At 51.6% G+C, this 21,013-nt stretch overlaps 1 protein-coding gene across 1 annotated transcript in view; it reads right to left on the reverse strand.

Moving 5' to 3' along the window:
• L3MBTL1 (L3MBTL histone methyl-lysine binding protein 1) overlaps window positions 1–21,013 on the reverse strand; it is a 55,093-nt gene continuing 34,080 nt past the window's right edge. Inside the window, exons 14-22 of the mRNA XM_054044958.1 lie at window positions 19,373–19,458; window positions 18,539–18,649; window positions 17,889–18,003; window positions 16,778–16,877; window positions 15,311–15,508; window positions 6,739–6,785; window positions 2,659–2,816; window positions 1,475–1,537; window positions 1–461 (exon numbers count right to left, since the gene is read on the reverse strand). Coding sequence (XP_053900933.1) covers window positions 327–461; window positions 1,475–1,537; window positions 2,659–2,816; window positions 6,739–6,785; window positions 15,311–15,508; window positions 16,778–16,877; window positions 17,889–18,003; window positions 18,539–18,649; window positions 19,373–19,458 — 1,013 coding nt within the window. The 3' untranslated portion in view covers window positions 1–326. The remainder of the gene's footprint in view (window positions 462–1,474; window positions 1,538–2,658; window positions 2,817–6,738; window positions 6,786–15,310; window positions 15,509–16,777; window positions 16,878–17,888; window positions 18,004–18,538; window positions 18,650–19,372; window positions 19,459–21,013) is intronic.

The raw sequence follows: 21,013 nt of genomic DNA on the forward strand, positions 1-21,013 counted from the left end.
GGTCAGTCAGAGGTGCTTGAAGGGTAGGGGGTCTTCCCGTCTCAAATCCGTGTTCTGTCTCTTTAAAAGCATCAGAGGGAGAGAGCACTGGTCAGCGGTACCCAGACTGGAGCTCCCCCACCAGGCCAGAGGAGAAGTGTAACAGGGCAGGGGAAGAGAAAGACAGAGAGAGATGGGTTTGGTGCAAGGACAGAGAAGGCGACTGAGAGAGAAGGAGCGTGCAGGATTTTACAGCTGCTACAGTGGAGAAGGTCTCAGCTCCAGTGAGCCAGACAGACAGCTTAGCAGCTGCAGTGCTGAGGGCAGTCCCGGGCTGTGGGGTGTGATCACTTTAAGGTGTCATCGGCGTTTTTGAACATGAGGATGGCGTTGTAGATCTTGAGTGCTGGGCCCAGTTTGACGCTCATGATCTTGACGATGTCGGCCTGCGTCAGCAGAAGGAACGCCTCCCCGTCAATCATCTGCAGGAGAGAGGGGGGTGGGTCCGGCGTGCGCACCATGCTCACAGGAAATCTGGGCTCCAGAGCATCCCCACCCCCTCCCCTCAGGGCCGTGTGTTCAAACAAGAAGCACGCCCTTCAAAGTGGGGGGGGAGACGCACAGTTGCGGACGTGTGAGCATGGCCAGCAAGGTGGCTCTTGGGATGGATTAGCTAGGGATGCTACAAGCACGGGACATATGATCCTGCCTCCTTCTCAGTGAAAAGCCTAGCTCCCTCCCCAGCCCCATCACACTAGGAGGCTGGTAAGTGGCAATGGAAAATGGTGCCACAGCAGGTAAAAATGCAGGCCATCTACTGGACAGGCTGGGATGCTTCTAGCAACCAAAGCACCCTGAGTCAGCCGGCCCCAGCAGCTCTGAATGAGTGTCCGAGTGATTCTCTCTGCCAACGAGTCCGGGTCAGACGCGCTCTGTGTGGGGGTCAAAATCTTTGCAACCACTGCAACACAGCCTGGGTTTGGGACTCCGGCTAGGCACGTAATCCCCAGTAACAGAGATACAGCAACAGGAACTGGGGGCGGGAGGGGTGTGGACCTGGGACTAAGCAGACCCATCGGCCTTTTGGGAGAAGGCTGCAGCACTGCCTACAGCGCAGCTCTGCTTCTGCTCCCCCACGGACCCCTTGGAGCTCTCCTACCCCAAGCCCCCCACTCACAGGGGACCGGACTTGTCCCATACATGGAGTGTCACCGTATCTATCTTTTGACTATATCTGGATGGATCCATGAGGTGCCTTATGTGCACAATAGACAGACAGACGTCCGAGGTCACTATCAGTGGGTTCTGCTGTCATTGCCACAGGTGCTATCCCAAACAAGTGCTCTCAAGGACTGTTGCTTTAGCAGCAAAAGGGCAGAGTCCCAGAGGCTGGTGGCAGGAAACCATGTAGGCAGCCTGTTCCCCCATCCCCCTCCAACTGCAAATGGGCTTCCTTTGCTCCCCTCACCCATGCACTGAGCCCTATTCCCCCTACCTCATCCTTGAAGAGTTTGGCTTGGTCCTCGCAACCCGTTAGCGTCTGAACAAAGCTGAAGACCTTTGGAAGAGCCAAGAATGGAAACACAGCATCAGGGAATTAGCCTGCCTGAAATCCCACCGCCAGAGCTCCCTTTTCAGGGTCGAAGAGGACATGCCACAGAGCTGGGAGTCTCTGGAATTCTGTATGCCTGGCTGCTCCAGCCAAGATCTGCTGCTTTCTGTATAAGCCATGGGTCGAACGGGATGCAAAGAGCCTTTTATTCTACCATACTTGAGTGCAGATGCCTGCTGTCCAGAAAGGTGACACAGGTCATCAGGTACCTCACAAATACACTCACCAAACAATGGGCCCTGGAGCATTTGTGGCGGAGGCCTTAGATCTCTGACAACAGAGTGCAGTGCGAGGCAGCGTGGCGGGAGTGTCCGAGAGTGGCTGGATGGGGGAGTACAGCAGTGTTTGTCAGAAGCAGCAGGTGTTAATAAGGAGCTCAGATAGAACTGTGGGTAGGGAGGGGTTCGGATTGACTCTTGTCTCTTTCTCTGCTAATTTGAGGTTTACGTTTCAACTTTAAGTTAAGCTACCCACGAAAGTTTATGCCCAAATAAATCTGTTAGTCTTTAAGGTGTCACCAGACTCCTTGTTGTTTTTGTAGATACAGACTAACATGGCTACCCCCTGATACTCAACTTTAAGTTGCCACTTGCCAAAAAAATAAAAAAGAAACGGATTTATTGGAAAATGTGTAATAAAATAAATAAGTAAATAGCTGGCTGCTGGCTATGTCCTTGCACAGCCTCAAGCGACAGTGCCAGCCAAGCTGGAAACTGCTAATCACATGAGAAGAGTGGTACCCCTCAATCAGACCAGTGGCTGGGATGAGTGGGGGCACCGAGACCAAGTCCATGAGATGCGTGGTTCACAGGGAGCAGAGAGCTGGGAGGAATCGGAGAGGCTGTGGAACCTGTACAGCTCCCACTAGCATCCCTCGCTGATTCCCCCTGGGGGAAAGGACACCCTCGCTGTTTCCTAACCCTGACATGAACCACAGCGTGTGAGCATGCCAGGGAGGGCATGTGCACACAATGAGCCACGTGCACTGGGGGATTTGCACATGTGCCTTTGGAAATCTTGTTCTACATTTTTCTCTGCTTTACCAGCCCTCTCTGAAACCCCCTCACCTCATCAATGGTCCACTTGGCCACAGTAGCTGCTGTGATGCCAGCCACCCCTGGCAGGAGTTTGCAGTGTTGCTCCCAGCAGAGGGACAGGGAGCGGTCAGGGTGAGCAGATAAGGCCGACATGAAGAGGGACTGGTGCATATTGTCCGAGGAAATAGCTGGCAAAGAAATTCAAAACGTTACTCAAGGCGGAGGGCCAAGGAAATCCAGTCTCATCCTGAAGGCCCTGCAATGCCTGAAAGAAGGGCTGAGGAGGCATGGGGGCTGAAGGCAGAAGCTGGAGGGGTTTCAGGTATCAGATAGGAACAGTTTGTGCTGTGCTAACTATTGCTAAACAGACGGCATTCTTCTCCAATATTGCGGAACCTCAACTGTGTCAGAATAAAGGGATAAGATCAAGATTTCTATCGTGATGGTGTCTTTCTTATTAGAGAGACAAAGTGGGTGAGGTAATATCTTTTATTGGACCAACTTCTGTTGGTGAAAGAAACACATTTTTGAGCTTACACAGAGCTCTTCTTCAGGGCTCAAAAATGTGTTTCTTTCACCAGCAGAAGTTGGTTCAATAAAAGATATTACCTCACCCACTTTGTCTCTCTAATATCCTGAGACCAGTATGGCTACAGTAACACTGCAAATCTCTTTATCATGACATGATTGACGATATGCTGTATCAGAGAAAAAAAATTGTCTATTAGCAATAGTTAATGCAGAATAAAATGCACTTATTTAACTTGATCGTGTCTCTCTATTACAATAGGTACATATATTTTATAAGTACATATATAAGGACAATTATATATATCTCCTTACTTGGGATACCATAAACTGAGAAGAATTTAAAGATCTGATTTAAGTCTCACTGTTTCTGCTGTTTGTTTACCTTTTGCATTTCATTTACAGTAGATTTAGGCTGTGACACTAGACTGGTCAGTTTCACTTTCTGTTTATAGATGGTATCACTTTCTGCTTCTTTTGCCCTACCCACTGGCTGTTGTGTTGTAGGTTCCCAGTGCTATGAGGCAGGGGCATGTTTACATTCAAAAAGCCTGATTTCATGAATTTTTTTGTTGTTAATTATGAAAACACTTCTGTTCAACAGTCCACCCACCAACTTTCATTTCAAACCAAAGCTGAATTTCAGGCCAAACTCTGTCCCTTTAATTTTTTTACCAAGGCTGGTCTCTTCCGTCACTAAATGAGTTTAGTAAGGACTTTCCTGAGTTCATCATCAGTGATCTCATTTGTTTCACTCATTCAGAATTCTGGAGGAGGGCTCTAGGCATGGCCATTATCAGATCAGCTCTTGCTGTAAAAGCTGCTATTGTCCCCTAGTGGCCACTCAGCCGCTCATTCCGCTCACAGTGATAATGCACAAAGGGGTGGCATGGAATTAGCTTTCAGATTGTGGCATGAAAGATTAAAAACCATTCCAATACATTTGGCTATACTGATCACATGCTGAAGTATCAGCAAACCCTCTGGTGGTAAGAGGGGGGATTGCAGGGCAGAAAGAGGGAAAGAAAAGAGCTGAACTGGGGATATATTCTAGGGTGACCAGATCACACAGGTGAAATATCGGGACGCGGGGAGCGGAGCAAAAGAAAAAAAAGCGGCCGCCGGAGCTCCATGCCCTGCCCCCCGCCCACCAGCTTGCCTCTGCTCCGTCTCCACCTCCCCCCTCCCTCCAGCGCTTGCGCTGCCATACAGCTGATCAGCGCAAGCCTGGGAGGGAGGGGGGAGGAGGAAGAATGTAGCGTGCTTGGGGAAGAGGCGGGGCCAGGGCGGGGATTTGGGGAGGGATCCAATGGGGGAAGAATGGGGCGGGGAGGGCGCGAGCCCCCTCCGGGCTCCGCTCCGCCTGTGAGCAGAGGCAAAATATCGGGACAATTCGCGTCCTGACTGAAGGTAGATCGGGACGCAGGACAAATAAGCAAATATCAGGACAGTCCCAATCAAATCGGGACGTCTGGTCACCCTCATATATTCAAAGATGCCAGTAAGCATTCATGCCAGCCAGCTACAGTGAAGGGGCACCGCTACAGGGTGGGGGGTTGCAGTTTACAATCAGTATATATGCAGCAGGGGGCAGACCCTGCCCCAGCATAGCAGCAGCAGAGAGGAATCTGTTCTGCTGTGAGCTGAGGCATAGCTTGTGGGTCGTGGAGCTCAGCTCTCCAGGGGCTCCCACCCTAGTCGCAGGGCTTTGAGACCAGGGAAGAAACAGGGACAGGGCTGGTGGATCTGCAGAGTGGCCTGGGAGAGGCAGCTCCTCTCCCCTGCAGAGAAGTCCAGCACTAAGTCTTAGCTTGGCGCTGTCTGTAGCACGGCTTTCCCAGAAAGCACACGCTGCACAAGGGACATCTCCTGTGACAGTACACAGCCCAGAATATTAATACTCAAAGCTTCCTTTAGATCCATAAGCTTTAATAACACTCTGCCTTTTATCTAATGGTCTCCAGTTCTGGAGGGTGGGGGGGAAGGGGTATTAAGAAGCCCAATGACAATGTGTAAGGCTGCGAGGCTGTCACGGAGGTCGCGGAAGTCACGGATTCCATGACTTCCTGTGACCTCCGTGATTTCTGCAGCTGCATCGGCCAGTGCAGTTGACCCCAGGGCCACCTGAGCAGCAGTCCCAGGGGTGGCTCCAGAGGCAACGGCCCCATGGGCGGACGGAGGCAATCAGCCTCCGCCGCCAGAGTAGCGGCGCCCCGGGAACCCCCCCAGAGCAGCAGCGCCCTAGGAGCAGGTAAGATTTAGTCAGGGGTATTTTTAGTAAAAGTCATGGACAGGTCAGGGGCCATGCATTTTTGTTTATTGTCCTTGATCACTCCATGACTTTTACTAAAAATGCCCCTGACTAAATCTTAGCCTTAACAATGTGGACCTCAACATTCAAGCTGGGCATTATGTGGGGATGAAAGACAGGCTGAGGACAGGGGTTTTATAGTCAGACCTAAATATTAAACAACTTTAATTGGAAAGATGAAGGAGAGAGAGAAATTACGCAGGCTGGTACTTTAGGGCTGGGAGAGTCACTTCCCATCCCAAACATCCCTGGGGACAAGCTGGCAGCTGTGCACGTTTGACTGGAAGAGTTCACAGCCCAGTCTGCATGTGTCTCACGTGTTTCAGTAAAGCTGGGTCCAGCTTGAGGCCCCAGTGCAGCAAAGCCCGTAAGCGCGTGCACTACAAACGTGTGCTTAAATCCCGCCTGCGTCGGCTCTCGCGGGCGGCGCATGGGGAAGTTATGGTACCTTTAATTTCGGAGGTCAGATAAGACAGTCACAAGGGTCTCTCCTGCCCTTAACGTCTGTGCGTCTCCGAAGCGTGTGCTTACGAGATTTGCTGAGTCAGGGCCTTCATGGGCCCCACTATGGGGAGCCCAGCCTCTGTACAACATCCAGTCACATTACAGGGGCCAGATCCTCCATTGGTGGAAATCAGGGTAGCCCCACTGAAGTCATGGGCAGCTATGTCCATTTACACCTGAGGACCTGGCCCCACATCTTGATCTTCACTTTGGTCTCTATTTCCAATCCCAGGGCAGTTTAGCCAAGGCAGACCAGCAAGGCCACACCCACGGGTTCAGCACAGGATCCTTCCCAGTCTCTCTCCTACTGATTTGGAGTGAACGTACTGCCTGGGCAACAAGCGCCTGGTTGACAGCCCTGCAGAGCGAGGCTTTCTGCATCCGCAGAACAGGGATAGCAGGAGCAGCACCAGTGGCAGCATCTCCAGACTGCTTTGCCAATGTGCCTCGTTCAGCCCTGCCGTCCGGGCTCTAGCCATAAGGATGGCTCATTCTTTGGCCTCTCAGCTGAGATTAAGCGAACTGTACTGGATTTGGTGGTGGTGGTGGTGATGCAACCTGCCCACCAGGAAATAGACCAACGCTCACCAACTCATTGCACAGAGGCCACCAAAGAGCCTTCAGCGTTGGGGCTTGCTGCTGACCTGGGCCAGGTCCAATCTAGTGATATTGGGGTCAAAATCTTTCTATCCCCTTCCCAAGCCCTTGGGCCACCCTGACCCTCCTCCCTCCATGAAAAGACAGCAGCGTGGGGAAAAGGTGCTTACTTTGGAAGTCTTCTTGCTGGATCTTCCGATACTTTGGAGGTCGCCCTCTAGAGAGATGAGAGAGGATTTATTTGCAAGCTGTCCGCTTTACCGTTTCAGAGGTGCTGTAGGAACCAGCATGTTTTCATTAACTGCACCGCCTGTCGGCACAGCGAGGACTGCACTGTCAAATGACCAAGAGAGGTAACAATCCCTTAGCAGGGATTGAACCAAGGACCTCTAAGGCTACGTCTACACTTGTAACACTAATGGTTATATGTGCCTTGTAGTGCCATAACCCCCCTATTGTCCACATCTGAAGCAGGTTCCTGAAGGACAGTGTAGTACAGGAAATCTAATGGGGAGTCTGGGTACATACATGACAGTGCTGTGGCATGGCCCCAGACCTGTTCCACAGCCCATTGTGGACATGGACAAGGGGTGTGTACCAAGTCCACCAGCCCCATTCCCACCATGCATTGATACCTTTACTGCTTCACCCTTACCCAAATCTAAAGTTCCCTAACCCTCCGTTGCCAGCGGTAGTAGCAACCTGCGCTGAGCTCTTACAATCAGTTCTCCCATGAACTGTATTAATCAGCACCGGCAAACATGGCTTATGCTCCAAGAGCTGCTGTATGGTCTGCAGAAGACACGCGGGTGCTGATCAATGTGTGGTCAGAGTACACCGCCCTCCACAACTTCACCCGGATCAGCAGGAACACACACCTCTACCAGGAGTTTCATGGAGGCAGCATTCACCAGACTCCATCCCAGTGCCAGAAGCACATGAAGCCCCTCAGGCTCCTGTACTGAAGGGTGAAGGACTCCAACAATTGCTCTGGGAGAGGCCCTAGCAGCACATGACTCTGCTATGATGAGCCAGACCGGGCGCTATCTGGGTCTGTGAGTAGTGATCCTGAAGTGAATCATGACCCCTCCTCAGCCCTGCTCATCTCATCAGATAACGGGAAGCTGATGAGGGGCAAGGCAACGAGGCAGCAGGGACCATGGGGGAAGACCCAGAGACCTGGAGGAACAGGAGTGTGTGATTCTGCACCTTGACCCCTGAGCAGCCTGTGTGGGACCCCGAGCCATGGTAGGAACCAGAATCTGAGGCTGGTAAGTTACAATAAATCCCCACACTCCCTAGAAATATCCCCTCTTGCTCCAGAAACACATGCCTGAAGGCAGCCCTCCCACCCATCTGCCATGAACCAGTGTAAAGCATGTCAGGGGAGCTATAACAGATTATTAACAAGCAGTCACTGTGCCCCGTGTCTGTGCATTTCTCAGCCAGCACTCTGAACAGCGATAGTCCCTGGGCCACGTGGACTGATGGGGAAGGGAGGGAGGGAACAGAACAGTTTTATGACATTTATGATTACTCAAAGACCCCCAAAACACCCCTTCCCTCCCTCTTTCCTTCTCCTTGCAAACGGGTGCCATGCAGAAGGGGGTAGTTGGTGGCTTGGGTGGTGGCCCGCCTAGGTCCAGGAAGGGAAAAGGAACCATTTGTCTGTCCGAGGAAAGTCAAAGCAGTTCATTCCCTTGTCCACTGCAAATATTTATTACTATTCCCAGTCCCTGCTGCTGGTCTCTCCCTATGCAAAGTCTCTCTGAAGTAGCCAGGAGAAGCATGGGTGCGTGAAACATCTGTTCTGGTGGTTCCACAAACTCAGCACCCTGTCCCTTAGCAGTGGAGAGGCGACTGGCGTGCAGTCTTAATCCTAAAGTTTAGGGAAGAATATACACTTGGGACTGTTTCTTTGCAACTTTCAATGGTGTTTGCTGGACACAGGGGCCGGACTTGCCAGCAAGGTGAGAAGGTTAGGGGTTGGATGGATGTTTTCTGTGGTTCTCTGTTCCTCTTCCATGGGAGCTCAATCTGCTAGCTGAGAATACAGTCAGTCAATTGCCTCCCAGACCTTTAAGCATAATTCAGAAAAATTCTGGTGTAGCAGAAATTCAAGGTGGTTCTTCAGATTTAATGGCAGGACAAATGTGCTTGGTCCACCTTCGTAGCTCACCAGACCCCTACATTCAGCAATATGTAGAGGAGTGACCATTAACAGAAGCATCTCTCAGTCACAGATGGCCAGGTGTCCTCCACTAGAAAGCCACTTCTCTCTTTTCCATTCCAGTGTCTTGAATGCTGCTAAGTTCTCCAGATGATAGTTGCTTATTTCTTCTTTAATGGCTGGCCAAGAACGTAACACCTGAAAGGAACTGAACCCCACCCAGACCAGCCCCTTGTTGCACTGTCAATTTGAACAACAGTACTGCAGGTATCTTACCATTTCTGCCCTCAGCTCCTTCCTCGTGGGCTGCAAACGCTGTCTGATGGAAGGGGGCTGTGACAGTAGCGTTCCTGGGATCCTGACAAGTATCAATATTGTGGCCTTCGGCAGCAGAGTTACATGATGTGGGGGGATTCTGGAGGCTCCTTCGAAAGGAGAAATGAAATGGGACGCTGGCCTTGTCTTCAATGTCCCAGGATTCCATAGGGAACCTGTTCTGGCAGGAAGGCAGGAGCAGCAGAGGAGGACCCTGGAGGACCTGCTCATTGGCACTGACAGAAGGTGTCAGGAGCACTTTGAGTTTTTAGTGCAAGGGAGGAAGAGGGCTCTTAGGCGGGAGGAGGCACTGACAAATCAGTTCATGGAGCGGGAGCAGTGCCCAGGGAGAAGAGGACCACACACTCATGCAGCCACTGGTACAACCGGTGGGGGAAAGCTTTTGGGGCCTGCCTGCCACCATGGCTGCTGCTGGACACGTAACACAACATCCTCCACTGGCACCCAAACCCCCTCACAGAGGAACCCCAAGAGCATGCAGAGGAGGAAACATGAGCCTGCTCCAGTCCCTGTAGCTCAGCCTGTGTTCAGTCCCCCAACCCCATGCAGGAGACATCCCTGTTTGTCCCCCCGCATGATATTCCGCAGCTGTTCCCTCCTTGTCAGGGGGAGGGAAAGGAGACGTCCACAGATGCTGCTGTTTGCCCACTTTCAGGAGATTTTACCTATTTCTGGTTAATTTGTTCCTGTTACAAACTGTTTTAACCCTACATTAGATGTAGGTATGCAAGCAAAAGTTACTGTTCACGTCACTCATGTATGCACCTTGCTTTTCAAGTACGATCAAACATGATATTTCCCACATGTCAGGGATGGGTCAGCAGGATTCACAGCACATGACTCATGACTTCTTTAAATGTGTGGTGCCAAAGACATACAATGAATGCTGTCCCCGCCACTCTCTCCCCACCCCCCCCAGCCATGTATTTTCTAATGTTAAAACAAAACAAAACAAACAACCACAACACGGTTCAAGGGCAATGAGCTAAGCTGTCCAAAGCACCAGAATGAAAACCAGAAGAGAAGTTAACAGCCATAAAAGGTGTTTTAGTTAGTGATTTAATAGACAATGCAAAAGGAAATGAACAGTGAAGATACAGGATACTGAACAGAGCTTTTACCACCCTCCAACAAATCGTCACCACTGGCAGCCATGTGTGTATTCGTGCATAGCACTGGATAAGCACTGTGAAGAAGGAATGTGTGAAGCCCCTCCCGAAACCGCTATAGAACTGTTTTCAAATTACTTTAACAATGCTTAATTACTCCCCATAAAGCACTGGGACATAGAACAAAACATTGCTCAATGATTACACTCTCTGCAGCCAGGGCCGGCTCCAGCATTTCTGCTGCCCCAAGCAAAAAAAAAAAAAAGCCGCGATCGGCAGCGGCAGTTCAGCGGCAGATCCTTCGCTCCTAGAGGGAGTGAGGGACCTGCCGCCCCCGAATTGCCGCAGGTGCCACCCCTCTCCCTTGGCCGCCCCAAGCACCTGCTTGTTAAGCTGGTGCCTGGAGCCGGCCCTGTCTGCAGCACAAAACCAGAGCCAGAAGTGTTAACCTTGAGGGCCCTCACCTGTACAGGCTTTGTAGTCCACTCCCAATAATAGATGAGGAGGTGTCAATTCCAGGAGAGGAAAAGCTGCTTTTGTAATGAGCCAGCCACTCCCAGTCCCTATTCAAGCCCAGATTAATGGTGTTAAATTTACAAATTCCTGATGTTTCTGTGGTGTGAGAAACGCCAACCCAGGAACCAATCCCTGTAGCAAACCTCGTTGCCTACTCTGTCCCCATATCTACTCTGGCGACACCATCATAGGACCCAACCACATCAGCCACACCATCAAGGGCTCATTCACCTGCACATCCACTAATGTTATATATGCCATCATTTGCCAGCAATGCCCCTTTGCCATGTACATTGGCCAAACCGGACAGTCCCTCCGCAAAAGAATAAATGGACACAAATCAGACATCAGGAATGGTAACATACAAAAGCCAGTAAGTGAACATTTCAATCTCCCTGGTCATTCTATTACAGATTTAAAAGTCATTATCATTGAACAAAAAAACTTCAGAAACAGACTTCAAAGAGAAACAGCAGAACTAAAATTCATTTGCAAATTTAACACCATTAATCTGGGCTTGAATAGGGACTGGGAGTGGCTGGCTCATTACAGAAGCAGCTTTTCCTCTCCTGAAATTGACACCTCCTCATAGAATCATAGAATATCAGGGTTTGAAGGGACCTCAGGAGGTCATCTAGTCCAACCCCCTGCTCAAAGCAGGGCAAATCCCCAGACAGATTTTTACCCCAGATCCTGAAATGGCCCCCTCAAGGATTGAACTTACAACCCTGGGTTTAGCAGGCCAATGCTCAAATCACAGAACTATCCCTCCCCCCCTTACCGTGCCATCTATTATTGGGAGTGGACTACATCCACCCTGATTGAATTGGCCCTGTCAACACTGGTTCTCCACTTGCGAAGTAATTCCCTGCTCTCCATGTGTCAGTATATAATGCCTGCATCTGTAACTTTCACTCTATGCATCTGAAGAAGTGAGGTTTTTACCCACGAAAGCTTATGCCCAAATAAATCTGTTAGTCTTTAAGGTGCCACCAGACTCCTTGTTGCTTTTGTAGATACGGACTAACACGGCTACCCCCTGATACTTTGTACAGGCTTTGTAAGCCAGATCTGTCCTGTGTCCACTTGTTCTGGAAGTATTCCCCTTTGGCCTCACATGTTATGCTAGGCACAGCACTCCACAATAATGCAAACTGTGTTGGCTTCATTGGCATCCAGACAGATTTGCAGGCATCGCCAACAAGCTTTCAGCTGCCCAAGGGTGCACTCCACCATCATTCTGCAGCTACTCAGTCTATAGTTGAATTCCCTTTTTCTTGGATTGGCAACGTTGGGGTATAGCTTTCTGAGACACATTAGAAGCAGGTACATGAGGAATGTGGGGAAAGAACCACATTGTTTCAGGAGAATAGAGTCCCTTCTTCTCCCCGTGGTACAATTCCGACCTCCAGAGCATCCTTGTGTCGTGAACCTTTCCTGTGAGTCCAACGTTGGTCTTCCACTAAGCCTTGGAGAATTGTGAATGGTAACCTTTATGGTTCACGTATTCACTGACCCTTTTTGGTGGTCAAAGAATTGGGATGGCTCTTGCACATTTCAGAAACCTCCTCCTCTGAAATCCCACTATAATTTCAGGGACTTTGGTTATGGCAACTGCCTGTGTGTAGATTACAGTATTGCTATCTTGGCAAACCTGTAAAATCACCACCCTGACAGTTGCCTTCCCAACTCCAGACTGTTTTGCAACTGAACGGTAGCTGGCAGATGTCGTCAGCTTACAAAAGGGCAATAGCGACCCGCTTCTCTATTGGTATGGTTTTCCAAAAATGAGAGATCTGGCAGTGGAAGGTGGGTGCGAGCTGCTTATACAACTCTATGAAGCTCTGCCTCTTCATTCAGAAGTTCTGCAGCCACTGGTCAGCTATATGTCTGACAATTTTGTTCTTTATTATAGTTTCAACCAGTTTGCCCAGTACTGAAGTCAAGCTTACTGGCCTGTAATTGCCGGGATCAACTCTGGAGCCCTTTTTAAAAATTGGCATCACATTAGCTATCCTCCAGTCATTTGGTACAGAAGCTGATTTAAATGATAGGTTACAAACAACAGTTAATAGTTCTGAAATTTCACATCTGAGTTCCTTCAGAACTCTTGGGTGAATACCATCTGGTCATGGTGACTTATTACTGGTTAGTTTATCCATTTGTTCCAAAACCTCCTCTAATGACACCTCAATCTGGGACAGTTCCTCAGATTTGTCACCTAAAAAGAACGGCTCAGGTTTGGGAATCTCCTTCACATCCTCAACCGTGAAGACCAATGCAAAGAATTAATTTAGTCTCTCCGTAATGGCTTTATCATCCTTGAGTTCTTCTTTAGCAGCTCGATCGTCCAGTGGCCCCATGGGTTGTTTAGCAGGTTTCCTGCTTCTGATGTACTGAAAAAAAACTTTTTGCTATTACTTTTTGAGTCTTTGGCTAGCTGTTCTTTACAATTTTTTTTGGCCTTCCTAATTATATTTTTACACTTCATCTGAAATTAAATGCTACAGTTTTGGGTCACTGTGGGTGTTTTCCCCGCCACAGGGATGTTAAATTTAATTATATTATGGTCACTATTACCAAACGGTCCAGCTATATTCACGTCTTGGACTTGATCCTGTGCTCCACTTAAGACTAAATCAAGAATTGCCTCTCCTCTTGTGGGTTCCAGGACAAGCTGCTCCAAGAAGCAGTCATTTAAGGTGTCAAGAAACTTTATCTCTGCATCCCATCCTGAGGTGACATGCACCCAGTCAATATGGGGATAGTAGTAATGGGGGATTTCAACTGAGTTTTTTATTTTAATAGCCTCTCTAAATTCCCTGAGCATTTCATAGTCACTATCACCATCCTGGTCAGGTGCTCAGTAATCAGGGGCGGCTCTAGGCACCAGCAAAGCAAGCACGTGCTTGGGGCAGCCCATTTGCAGGGGCAGCAGGGATCCAGCATGGGAGCTGAGAACCAACAGGGGGTCCTGGGAGCTGTAGTTCCTTGGTTAGCTCCCTGCCTATAGGGCCAGCCCCGGAGCAGGGAAAGAACTACATTTCCCAGCATTCCCTTGGAAACAACCAACAGGAAAGAGGGGGAGGAAGTGAGGTAGCTGAGACCTCATGCTCCAGCCTGCTGTGAATGGAGAGCTGCGCTGTGAGTAGGGATACTATATTTTAACATTCAAAAAATAGGACGCTCCACAGGGAGGGAGGGTAGCCCCACCCTGCCCCCATCCACTCCCTCTGACTGCCCCCCACAGAAACCCCAACCCATCCAACCCCCCTGCTCCCTGTCTCCCTCTGCCCCTAACTGCCCCTTGGGACCCCACCCCCTATCTAAGCCTCCCTTCTCCTTGTCCCCAACTGCCCCCTCCTGAGACCGCCCCCCCAACTTCCGCCCTAGGACCCCACCCCCTACCTGTCCCCTGACAAACCCCCGGGACTCCCATGCCTATCCAACCACTGCCTGTCCTCTGACTGCCTCCCCAACCCCCTGACCCATCTAACCCCCCCCTCCCTGTCTGCCCCCCTGAACCTCCACCCCATCCAACCCCGCAGCCCCCTTACCGTGCCACTCAGACCAGTGTGTCTGGCTCTGCGCAGCACCAGACACACTGCTGCGTACATGCTGCTGTGTTTCCCCGCGGAGCCACCCCCCCTCCCCCAGCACCTGCCTTCCAGATTTGAACACCTCAAAATTCAGGAGTGCTCAAGCTCAGTTTGGGTGGCTGTTACTTCATTTCTCCCAGATCAAATATACTGATCCACTGTAACTTGCTGTAGGAAAAGTAGGATAAAATTGAACAAGAAATGCTTCCCAGTGGTTATTAGGACTGGAATTGCTATTTTCAACAGCCATTGCCTTTTTTGTTTGTTTGTTTGTTTGTTTAAAAGGAAGACAGTGATATTGCATTGGCAAATTCCCCATAGAAAGAAAGAGTGAAACAAAAGAATAATAAAGGCACCTCAACTTTTCCTCATTTATGTAGGACAGTCTTATAATATGCATCCAGATATCCTCCAATCACACAAGCTGAAAATTGTTCCACTTTACTGCAGTTCTGTAACCATATGGGAACCAATCCTGTCTGTGTTCTGTGCACATCTAAAATTCCTGCTGAATGACCTGCCGTGGGAGCGAGTTACCAGTGACCCAGGGCTGTGGCGGAAGGAGGGTGCAGTTGGGGGGGGAGAGAGCCCAGGGCTGGGGCGGCAGGAGATGTGTGTGGGGGGCAATGGTGGGGGGGAATGAGGGAGCCCAGAGCTGGGGCGGTGGGGGTGGGGGGAGGGAGAACCCAGGGCTGGAGCAGCAGGGGGGTGCGGCAAGGAGCCCAGGGCTGGGACGGGAGGCAGCCAAAATTTTTTTTTGCTTGGGGCGGCAAAAAACCTAGAGCCGGCCTTGTCAGTAATATATCCCTACTGTTATATTCTTATTATTCGAGCATGGAGTTATTATCCAGAGAGATTCTATGGTACAGTTTGGTTCAGGCAGGTGGTCATTCTCTGTTGGTCAGCCACAGAGCAGGACGAAGTCCCACTAAGTCAGGGCATCACACAGACGCTCCTCTGTGCGAGGCTGTCTGCTCCGCTGGGCCAGGCTTCTTTCCCGCGCTCTCCCTACCTCCCGTGATGTCGGGATTTCTTTCGCTGAGAGAAGCCGATCAGGTTCCTTTTGCGGGCCGAGGCCTCAGTGTCTGAGAGATCGGCCTTCAGCCTCCCCTGGTTCTTCTCTGCCAAGGGGCACCCTGAGAGGCAGTAGTGAGCCGTGAATCTCCCCGTCACATGTCCGGAGCCATCACAGCCTGGTGTTGGGCACTTCCTGGAGAACAGAGGGGAAGCGGAGAGTTACACTCGGAAGAGACACTTTAAATGGGTACCAGCCCTGGAGAGAGATTGGCAGGGGACAAGACAGGAGCCCTGCTGCTGCCCATGCTGCTCATTACCCTATCTCTGCCCCACCAAACAGCCTCAGCCCTGGGCACTCAGAGAGTACTTGATGGATAGGAAGGACAAAGTTCCCTGCACAAATCTCACAGGACTCCAGTCACATGGGCGTGCTGCTTAACCAACAATTCCCCTGTAGCCTGCACAGGCTGAAATACCCCCCATGCCCCATTAACAGCATCACTCTTCCCATGGGAATACCCTGGCACTGCATGGCACTTGCTGAACAGGTCACAGGCACCAGGGGTCATACTATCTCTACTCCCCACTACCCAGATGACTCCTTAGGCCCCAAAGCCCGGGGAGTGACGAGGAGCGAGGTCTCAGGGGATCGGTTAACAGGCTGGGGCTAGAGAAATCCTCAGGGGCCAGAAGATCTGAGTTTCTCATGACTTGTGGCTTTGCAGCATACATCTCCCACTGCTCTGGTTTTATGCTGCAATGCAGGGGCCTGGCTCCTATCATTCCCGATTCAATGTGATCCTCTTAGAAGTCCCAGGAGAATGGGCCAGAAAAGCATTTGGAAGGGCATGGGGAAGTTTATGGCTACATCTCATTAAACCTACAGTGCTTTATAGCGCTCACTGATTTCAGCTTCTAAACAGAGGGCTAAGCTCCCCCAGTGATGCCCTGTCTCATCAGCCATGCCACAGATACGGTATGGTTGCCTGGCAGGGTGCAGGACCATGAGGCTACCACTGGAGGGATTCCTGGTGCACACGGGGCTTTGCCACTGTGCGTGAGCTTCCGGCAGCAGAGGGGGCAGGTCCAGAGCAGGGATTACACACCCAGGGGGGGGCGTTAATTTAGCACATGCTACCCCTGCTCCCTGCAGCTACAGGGTCTCCCTGCTCTCGCTTCTCCGGGCCCGGGGGGAGGAGAGAAGGGGTTGCCTTAGGTGGAAGGAGTCTGAGGGGTCAGGTTGATCTGTGGGCTGGGGTGTGTGAGCCCAGGGGACCCATAGCCAGGTGGGGGCTTCTGAGCGGTGGGAGGCTCCACGGGGCAAAGGTCAGCAGCCGCACAGGACTGGAGAGGCCCCATTTGCTGCCCCCACCACCCACTGCCAACCCAGCTGGGCTGCAGCCTCCTTCAGCAGCAGAACAGGAGGCCTGGACTGACCCCTGCGCTGCCTGTGGGGACTCACCTGTGGTGAAAGCTGTACTTGGAGCCTTTGGTATGAGGGATGCTCTTGCAGCCCAAGGTCGGGCAGCCCCCATGGGCAGAAGCGGCTGGTTCCTTTGGCCCTAGAGCAAATGAGAGATGTGGTCATGGGTTCGGAGCCACAACAACCCACCTGCTACCTCAGGCTAGCAACGAAGCTGCCGGGTGCCGGCACTTCCCACCACAGGTGATTGGTGAACACGCTGATTTTAGAGACTGCTGGCTCTGCAAGTTGGAGTGCTCCTCTGGAACTCCAGTCAGGGCTTTCTCTGCTTCTGGCCACCAGCCTGCTGCTGAGACAGATCCCAGGCCTCACAGCCCCAGTGCTGACAGTACTTTGAACCCCCGTTTGGGCCCAATCCTTCGCTCCCTCCTCTCCTGGAATTCGCGCCGAGCTCAGGGAGCTGTGCCCAGGGTCTGCCCCAGAGCACGCGGGGAGCAGATCTGCTGACTGTGAAGGTGCCATTTCAGCAGAGTCACTTTGCAAACCATCCCACAGCCTAATGCTGGGAATCACCATATACCTGGGATTGCATCAGAAAAGGAAAGCGGAAGCGGTTCCATGGAAGAACCACCAGAGGTTGTTACTGCTACTGGCGGTAAGAATAAAAACCTGCTGGGATCAGCGCAGGGACCAGTACACACCGAGGGCTTGATCCTGCTTCCATTGGAGGTCCAAATTCTGCTCTCACTGACACTGGTATAAAGCTGGAGTAAGTCCATTGACTTCAATGGCAACACTGCAGATTCGGTCCATTGACAAAATGCCCACTGCCGTAACAGGGCAGTGCGGGGCGATGAGATTTGCCGTGTGGAGTGCCGATGCCAGCTCCCATTGAGAGAGGTGCACAGTGGGTGCAGTTGGAGTCTGTTCGGATACCAGCACCGCTCTGTTAGGGAGTGGGTATTCCTGCATGCTCATGGTGTCAGTGTGCTCACTGGCCTGGGGGGCAGTGACAGCACAGGGTTGCTATAGGTTCTAGTACTTACTGGCCAGGTGATGTCAGAGCAAACACTCCCAGGGTGAGGCCTCGGGCACAGCGCTGGCAGGATGGGCCTGCAGTGACAGCACTGGCATTGGCACCGGTACTTACTGAGAGGAGGCTGCAGCGGGTGTCCAGTTTTCGAGCACCATCCCACAGGGTGGATATCCGGATGATCCGCATCGATCCAGAAATCGTAGACGTGACTCCAGCCATCAAAATGGACCTGAGGAGACGAGGTGACAGGTCACTGCTTAACTGTCACAGTCCCCCTCTAATGAGTATTAAACCCACATGGGCTTCTTGGCAGGGTGGGATTAAAACAGAGGCATTGGAGGTCTGTGCTTCGGGCCCCAGCTCCTGGAGTCATGTGAGAATATCAGAATCTCAGCTTTCATTTCTAGCCCCATGGATGATGAAACTGTGACCCAGTGTAACAGATGCACACCAGAGTCTGCAGACAGCCTGAAACAATCACTCCAAGAGGTGTGAACTTCCCCCATTCATCCTAAACTTGCTGCCACACCAAGGAGGGATGGGAGCAGAGTCATAGAGGTCTTCATGTGGCAGTGCCTTAATTTGGGTCTGCTCCTAGGAAGAGAAAAGCCTGAGATTCCCTACGGGGGTGGGCAAGTGGGCTGGCTGGCTGGCACACACACACACGTATTTTGCACTCAAATCTTTCCATCAGTCACTATAAGATGGAGGTAGGCAGGAGGAGCAAGCTACAGGGGCAGTTAAGCAGAAAGCGGGAAACCCACCTTTATCCGGTAATCCTCCACGTCTTCCACACTGGCCACGCGGATGAGGGAGGGAGTCCGCCTGTCCACCGCCTCCAGCTTCATGTTCACCAGAAAGCTGTGGGGCGGCCGCTGGGGCAGAGAATGCAGAGGGTCAGAGGGCAGCCCACAAGCTCCTATTTCCTTCACTATCACTCGGGCAGTAGTCCGAGCAGGTTTTTTTTTTTTGCTTGAGGTGGCAAAAATGGTAGAGCGGCCCTGGGAGCAGGATTAAGCCAATGAGAGGTCCAGATCAATGCTGTGCTGATGCATGATGAAAACACTTTGCTCGGCGTGAGGGGCCTTTTGGGCTGGTTGGATGCTGCTATTGTCTGTCTGAAAGCAGCTTTCAGTGCATTGTGGTTATCTCCCATCACCCCTGGTCCTAACAAACCAGACTGACAATCTGGTTTCCTGGTATCACGCCCCAAAGCCCAGGAGAGAGGAATTCTACACAGCTGCTGTTTCCTTCCCCCACGCAGGGGGTGGCACTGCCCAGCAATGATGGCTAGGGACAATATGTGGCAATGGTTTCTGTGGCTCAACCCACCAGGCAAACCCCGCAAGGCACAGGCAGTTTTCAAATACGAGATCTGGAGCGTGAATTCAAATCCTGTGTCTGCAGGGGGCATGGGCCCAGCACCCCTGCTTTAATGGCCCATGCCAGCCCTGCTGAGACTCTATCTGAGGGAGTAGCTATGTCAGATGCCACTTTAAAGACCCACATGGGAATAGCGGTGTCTCCAGAGGCCCAGTGCTCACCAGCCCGTGACTGCACTGGCAGAGCCAGCGGCAGGGCCAGGCACCGGCACTCACCACTTTAAAGGCCCAAGCTGGCACTGCAGATGCTCCAGTTTCCATCAGGTATTTTTCCCAGTTGAAGCTGTCAGGGTCAGGATAGTCTGGACAGGAAAACAATGGACATATTGAGTGGCTTCTCCTCTGGGGGGTGTCCCACAATTCCCTGCTCCCCCACAGGACTAATGCAGCATTTGATTTGCACTGGGACCGGAGGGAACTCTGGAAACTCCTGGATGTGTATTAATTCCTTCCAGAGCCAGTGCAACCCATTAGGCGACCTAGGCGGTCGCCTAGGACACTAGCATTTGGGGGGGCGGCATTTCGGGTCCTTTGGCGGCGACCGGATCTTTGGCCGCCCCGGGCGTCGTCGGCATTTAGGCGGAGGGAGCTGGGGCAGGGGGGTGCCGGGAGGGCCGCCTGCAGCAAGTAACGGGGGGGGGGGGGGCAGCACGCAGGGGAACTCCCTGCCCCAGCTCACCCCTGCTCTGCCTCCTCCCCTGAGCATACCGCCCCGCTCTGCTTCTCTCCCTCCCAGGTTTGCGGCGCCAAATAGCTGATTGGCGCCGCAAGCCTGGGAGGCGGGAGAAGTGGAGCAGCGACAGCGTGCTCGGGGAGGAGGCAGAGCAGAGGTGAGCTGGGGCGGGGAGCTGCCGCACGGCTCCCCGGGCCAGGGGGAGCTGCCGCGGGGGGGGAGCACCTTAGGGTGGGGGGCGGAGACCTGCCACAGAGCTCGGGGGTGGGGGCGCAAGGTGGAAGTTTCACCTAGGGCGTGAAACATCTTGTACCCACCCTGATTCCTTCTGCGCCCCAAAGTCCACTCCTGGGAGGAGACGTATTAGTGAGTGACACCTGGGCCAGCATCCGACAGTTTGGGCTCTCCCTTAACTCACTGGCTAGCCTGACAGAACCAGCACACTGCACATGGACGACCACAGCTAAATCCAGAGCATCCCCTTCCCCTTAACATTGGCTCCCGCTGGCTGTGGCATGAGAGTAAAACATGGTGTTTTGAGAACACTTTAACCTGTCTGGTCATTCTATGACAGATCTGCGGGTGGCTATCTTAAAACAGAAAAACTTCAAAAACAGACTCCAACGAGAGACTGCTGAGCTGGAATTGATATGCAAACTAGACACAATCAACAAAGGATTGAATAAGGACTGGGAATGGCTGAGCCATTACAAACATTGAATCTATCTCCCCTTGTAAGTATTCTCACACTTGCTTCTTATCAAACTGTCTGTACTGAGCTATCTTGATTATCACTTCAAAAGTTTTTTTCTCTTAATTGGCCTCTCAGAGTTGGTAAGACAACTCCCACCTGTTCATGCTCTCTGTATGTGTGTATATATTTCTCCTCAATATATGTTTCACTCTATATGCATCTGAAGAAGTGGGTTGTAGCCCACGAAAGCTTATGCTCTAATAAATTTGTTAGTCTCTAAGGTGCCACAAGTACTCCTGTTCTTTTTGAGGATACAGACTAACACGGCTGCTACCCTGAAACCTCTAGTGGTAGTTCTCATTATAGTACTTCGGTACAGGAAATGTCTGTTGGACTACACTACCCAGAATCCTTAGCAAGGAACTGGGAGTGTTCTGTGTTAGGAAAGTGAGAAATAACACATGAGGGAGTGCTGGCAACAACCTCAAGG

This window comes from Malaclemys terrapin, chromosome 12 (genome assembly GCF_027887155.1).
Source record: "Malaclemys terrapin pileata isolate rMalTer1 chromosome 12, rMalTer1.hap1, whole genome shotgun sequence".
NCBI classification, from domain to species: Eukaryota; Metazoa; Chordata; order Testudines; family Emydidae; genus Malaclemys; species Malaclemys terrapin.